General features: G+C 47.3%; 1 protein-coding gene across 1 annotated transcript; it reads right to left on the bottom strand.

Annotated features, from left to right (window-relative positions):
- Window positions 1-3,992: 3,992 nt before the first annotated feature.
- LOC132659094 (spermatid nuclear transition protein 3-like) lies at window positions 3,993-4,642 on the bottom strand. Its single transcript, XM_060408737.1, has 2 exons — window positions 4,526-4,642; window positions 3,993-4,345 (listed from the first exon to the last, which is right to left on the bottom strand). The coding sequence occupies exons 1-2, from the start codon at window positions 4,640-4,642 to the stop codon at window positions 4,130-4,132; spliced, it is 333 nt and encodes a 110-aa protein (XP_060264720.1). The 3' UTR covers window positions 3,993-4,129.
- Between the last annotated feature and the right edge of the window lie 1,535 nt (window positions 4,643-6,177).

The following is a 6,177-nucleotide window of genomic DNA, read 5'->3' as shown; positions in this document are numbered from 1 at the left end:
GATAGTTGGTTGCTTATGGGCAGGGCCCAGGGTTGCACTGTCCAATTGCTAGGCAAGACCGGTTGCTTAGTAACAGGATATGGAGTCATCAGGCACAGCAATGGCTACCTGCTAAGGGCTGTGCTCACGCTGCTCTGTTACCGAAGGATACGTTGGGTCCAGTGTGCTTTACTCTGTTTAATGGACTCTCTTCCAAATCAGGATTTGATTTCACAGGCTTCTTTCCCTTTTGTACATCATTCTTTTCCTTGTGTTCCCAGGCATGCCTGTCAGCAGTGCTCATCTATATGCCCCTCCAACAGCTGCCACATGATCACATGTGCCGCATATAGCATAGCTAATATTTCAAAGCCACCAAGAATGTGAAAGCCAGCCCACCTTGAGAACTACTTTGACAAACCTTAACCTCACAATGATTCTTCTTCTATGCACAGTGTAACAGAGCAGAGTGAGCACAGCCCTATGCAATTAGCCATTGGTGTGCTTCTTTTCAACGCACCCTGTTCCTAGGCAGCAGGTGTGGCTCAGCCTTGCTTGGTGCCTCAGATGGCCCCATTTACAAGCAGCCAACTGTCAAGGAGTGGCCATTCATTGTCCTGCTCAGCTATTGATCAGCACCACAGTGGGCCCTGCCCAGAGTTACTGTCAATGAGGGACCATTCATTGGGGAAGTGATTAAGTAAGGGTGGTGTGGTGGTCATCAGTGGAAAGTGAGAGAAGAGAGATTCTGGCATTCTTTTGGAGGGCCTGGAGATGACCCAACGTTGCGCCAGTGGGTGAGCTGGATGGTCCCAGAGAATAGACTGGGGACTACATCCTTTAGTGATTCAGAGCCCTCACTAAGTCCCTCCACTAGCCTTGGCCCAGGCCGTGAGGAGCGGTGAACCTCTCCCCCATCCCTGTCTCTGCAACTTAATAGCAGGTGGCCATCTTTCTGGGTCTCAGGCTGTGAGAACTGGTCTCCTCAGGTGGACAGCTTGAGGAGACAGGACCTATTGTGTGGGGTACCTGGCTCCATCAAGGATGAGAGCTGGGTCGAATATGGGAACCTTGCCCTGAAGGAGCTGCCAATGGAAACCTGTTTCTGTTTGACCAGGATGGCACATTTCATGGTGAAAGGTGTTCCTTGAGACTTTGCCCTCTCTGGTCAGGACAGAAAATGACATTCATCTGATAGAGATATTTAGGAGCATCATTACCTGACCATGACCTAACCTTAAGCACAAAGGGTGTGAAACCACGAAGTCTGAAACAACTTACCACAACTTTCTCTAACCTTTGCTTTTAAACATACTTACTGAAAACGTTCAGTAACTTTGGGTTCTTAGGGCAAGAGCCACCCTCATCCTTGTATGAATCTGTAATCAACCTTTCCCTGTCCCAAACTCAAACATTTCGTTTTGATGGGCCTCATTCTGCATCAAGCACATGGACTTGCAATTGTGGTAACAACAATACTGTCGAAGGGCTGACTTTGCCTCTCTGAAACAACAGCAGAGACTGGCCAAGTGCTCACAGTCATCCATAATATACCCACTCATTTGGCTTGGCTAAGCTTTAGCCAACCTTCTCTCCTCTGAACTTCAGCTTTCCCCCAAGCTGGAGCAAGCACTAAGCGTCAGACCTTTCTGGCTCCCTTAACAGCTCATTCTAAGAATCACCTCCCTACAGAAAGAAACACTTCCTGTCACACTGATCCATCATGCTGTCTGTTCATCCATCCCCACCTCTTGCCCCATCTCACACACACACACACACACACACACACACACACACACACACACACAGATACACAAACGCACGCACACACACAGAGCTGTTGCTCACCCTGCTTATCCTTTCATGTTAACGAAATATCTTTTTCTGTTCCATTTTGAGACATGTTTAAGAACTTGTGTTCAAAACATTCTCCCTATTGCAATCAGTTCTTTTCAGTCGCTCAGTCGTGTCCGACTCTTTGTGACCCCATGAGTCACAGCACGCCTGGCCTCCCTGTCCATCACCAACTGTGCATTCAGATGCTTATATCTTTGCTTTGCTCCTTTGCTTTTTGCTTCTCTTCTTTTCACAGCTATTTCTAAGGCCTCCCCAGACAGCCCTTGTGCTTTTCTGCATTTCTTTTCCATGAGGATGGTCTTGATCCCTGTCTCCTGTACAATGTCATGAACCTCATTCCATAGTTCATCAGGCACTCTATCTATCAGACCTGGGCCCTTAAATCTATTTCTCACTTCCACTGCATAATCATAAGGGATTTGATTTAAGTCATACCTGAATGGTCTAGTGGTTTTCCCTATTTTCTTCAATTTGAGTCTGGATTTGGTAATAAGAGTTCATGACCTGAGCCACGGTCTCCTCCTGGTCTTGCTTTTGTTGACTGTATAGAGCTTCTCCCTCTTTGGTGGCAAAGGATATAATCAATCTGATTTCACTGTTGACCATCTGGTGATGTCCATGTGTAGAGTCTTACTTGTGTTGTTGGAAGAGTGTATTTGTTATGACCAGTGCATTTTCTTGGCGAAACTCTATTAGCCTTTGCCTGCTTCGTTCTGCATTCCAAGGCCAAATTTGCCTGTTACTCCAGGTGTTTCTTGACTTCCTACTTTTGCATTCCAGACCCCTATAATGAAAAGGACATCTTTTGGGGGTGTTAGTTCTAAAAGGTCTTGTAGGTCTTCATAAAACCGTTCAACTTCAGTTTCTTCAGCGTTCCTGCTTGGGGCCTAGACTTGCATAACTGTGATATTGAATGGCTTGCTTGGAGACGAACAGAGATCATTCTGTCGTTTTTGAGATTATGTCCAAGTATTACATTTCGGACTCTTTCGTTGACTATGATGGCTACTCCATGTCTTCTGAGGAGTTCCTGCCCGCAGTAGTAGATATAATGGTCATCTGAGGTAAGTCCACCCTTTCCAGTCCATTTTCGTTCGCTGATCCCTAGAATGTCGACGTTCACCCTTGCCATCTCTTGTTTGACCACTTCCAATTTGCCCTCAAAGTAGATACCCCATACTCTTATATTTAAACCACAAAAACTTGCAGAGCTTGGACTACAAAAGATTTTTTTGGGGAAGAATGTTTTATGACTTTAGTTATTTAGAAATACTAGGGGATGATGATCAATATAAGACCAGCTTTTACTCAGTCTCATGTTAATACTTGTATCAAAAGTCTCTGTCCTGACTTCTCTGGCTGTCCAGGGGTTAGGACACCATGCTTTCACTAGAAGGGGAACCGGTTCAATCCCTCTTCAGGGAACTAAGATCCCACAAACTGCATGGTGCCCAATACCCAAAAAAATTATCTGGGTGTGGTGATCCTGTTTGCTCTTTGCACCGGGATTTGGGCCAGCTCCACTGCCCTGCCCTTGGGAACACACTGCTCCCACCAATTTCTTAGGAAAACAGTGGCCTAATTGATATTTGGTCTGTTCCCTCCCAACATTATTTTAATCTTTGGGAGTGCTGGTTGTGGGTTTTAGTTGGATCAGCATTTTGTGCCTCCTGAGCACCTTTAGCTGACAGCAAAGGTGAGCGATGCAACAAAGCCCATTATGACGTAAGTGGCCAGGATGTGATTTCTGCCTGCCTCTCTCAGGGGAAGTATGACATTCACCATCCCCATGTGAAACCCTCTTCCCATCTGGGTTCTGGCAATCTAGACCCTCATGTCATTCCACACTCCAAACAACGGCAGTAACACCACACCACTACTCCTTGCCGCTGAGATCAATTGATAAGCTGGGTTAGCCATCTTCAGTGCAGACTCCTGACCCTGTCCAGGCCTCTCCTCTCTGGATAACTGGGGACCTCAGGGTCTGTCCCCCAATCTCTCGGGACCTCGCACCCCTCCCCACTCAGGTGCCCACCTCTGTTCTTCCTTGCCTCCCTTCCCATCAGAAAATTCACACACACACACAAATATCATCTTTTCACCCTTTGATGTTTATTTTAACTGAAGCCATCAGTTTACTATGTTAGTGTGAGAGTCAGTCTTTTCCTGGTTAACCATTTCTAAGAAAGCAGACCACTGGAGACACAATTCTAAACTGTCTGACCTTTTCTATTCAGTTACTGGCTGCCCAGGTTGTACTTCTCCAGGGTCTCTCATTCTGGGGTGGCTGAGCTTATCTTCTCTTTTGATTCTGCCCCCTTCTTTGACTCTGACGCATATTTTGGTACCTTTTTCGGCTTTGGTTCAGTTTCTCACGTGCACAGGAACGGAGAAAACAGTTTGGTTCTCTTGTTTTCTTCACCTTCTTCGACGGAGTGGCGTATGACCGGATTTTCTTTCTCAAGGTTCCTTTCAGAGGTCTTCTGACCCTCATGGTCATATTTCGTGCCTTGAAAGACAAGAGAAGGGTATGAGTTTTGAGGAAAGAGTATAACAACTGAGTTGGAAAGGAGACTTCACGAACAGGGAGGTGGCCTGATGAGGACTTTTGCGCCAGGCAAGGGCAGTGTAGAGGTGCTGGCTTCAAAGTCAATGGAGAACCTGGGGAGTGTCGATGGAATCGTCTTACCTTCACGCTGCCTCTGTAACTCCGTTGCCAAAGGGTCTTCTTTCTTCCTTTCATCCTCGAAGCAAACCGCACTGCAACTCTTCTTGGCTGCCGTGGCTTCCTGGTTCCCTTAGCCATGATGACACCATGAAGTGGCCTAACTCAGAATCTCTGCCTCTGACCTCCCTATATATACCTTCCCAGGACAATGAGGAGCCACACCCTTCACTCTGATTGGTCAGCTAGGCACTCCCCCAGCCAATGGTGGCTTTGGGGGTCTTAGACATCACAATGTACCACGGTGCCCATCAACATGGGTTAGTGGGTGCTGAGGGAGGCCATGATACAACTTTCCCACCCTTGACCCCTCTGTGTGTCTGATTCTGGGGAGTGGTGATTCAGGGGCATGGTGTTTCTTCTCGTGACCCTCAGACTTTCCTTCAGTGCCCTTTATTCTTTGACTTGGATGTCCCCCTTCAACACTCCTGCCCCCTCCATCCCTGTATGAACCTCTGCCAAACACTTTTCATCCCATTTCAGCACTTCAGAGTCCAGAGAGTCACTTCATCTTTAGACCACCCTCTTCCTATCGGGGGTTCTTGAGGGGCTTAAGGAACTTAAGAGCGAGCAGGTAATTGAGAACAGGTTGGAAGTTTTGTCTACTCCAGTGAGCTTTAGAGACCCCAAGGCTTGGTGAATCTTCAGTCCGTTGCCCCAAGATCTATACACCGTCTCCATAAGATTACACTTCAGAGCAAAGAAAGTGTTAAATGCCTCCTCCACTAAGATTGCTGGGGACACTTCAACTCTCATATTGAGGAGGGAAACTCACCTTGCCCCATCTACCAGAAAGACATTCCCGATTTACGCAAAAATGAAGAAAAGGAAAGGAAGGTGCCCAAAGGCAAGAGTCCGTTTTCCACTGTGCCCCCAACTCTTGAGTGAATCACTTCCCCAAGCGGCCCACATTAACAGTGATCATCAGATAGGGCCCACTGTGGAGCTGACCAATAGCTGAGCAAGAGAAGTACCAGTAGGTACCTCACAGATAGTTGGTTGCTTATGGGCAGGGCCCAGGGTTGCACTGTCCAATTGCTAGGCAAGACCAGTTGCTTAGTAACAGGATATGGAGTCATCAGGCACAGCAATGGCTACCTGCTAAGGGCTGTGCTCACGCTGCTCTGTTACCGAAGGATACGTTGGGTCCAGTGTGCTTTACTCTGTTTAATGGACTCTCTTCCAAATCAGGATTTGATTTCACAGGCTTCTTTCCCTTTTGTACATCATTCTTTTCCTTGTGTTCCCAGGCATGCCTGTCAGCAGTGCTCATCCATATGCCCCTCCAACAGCTGCCACATGATCACATGTGCCGCATATAGCATAGCTAATATTTCAAAGCCACCAAGAATGTGAAAGCCAGCCCACCTTGAGAACTACTTTGACAAACCTTAACCTCACAATGATTCTTCTTCTATGCACAGTGTAACAGAGCAGAGTGAGCACAGCCCTATGCAATTAGCCATTGGTGTGCTTCTTTTCAACGCACCCTGTTCCTAGGCAGCAGGTGTGGCTCAGCCTTGCTTGGTGCCTCAGATGGCCCCATTTACAAGCAGCCAACTGTCAAGGAGTGGCCATTCATTGTCCTGCTCAGCTGTTGATCAGCACCACAGTGG

The sequence above is a fragment of the Ovis aries genome, unplaced genomic scaffold, assembly GCF_016772045.2.
Source record: "Ovis aries strain OAR_USU_Benz2616 breed Rambouillet unplaced genomic scaffold, ARS-UI_Ramb_v3.0 scaffold_110, whole genome shotgun sequence".
Classification (NCBI taxonomy): Eukaryota; Metazoa; Chordata; class Mammalia; order Artiodactyla; family Bovidae; genus Ovis; species Ovis aries.
Note: the sequence above shows the minus strand (reverse complement) of the source record. Positions and strands in the feature narration are given on the sequence as shown.

Excerpts from the sequence above, each read along its gene's own strand:
- LOC132659094 (XM_060408737.1), bottom strand. The coding sequence starts at position 4,642 with ATGGCTAAGGGAACCAGGAAGCCACGGCAGCCAAGAAGAGTTGCAGTG. Across the intron at positions 4,346-4,525 it reads GTTACAGAGGCAGCGTGAAG|GCACGAAATATGACCATGAG; the intron begins GTAAGACGATTC and ends TTGTCTTTCAAG.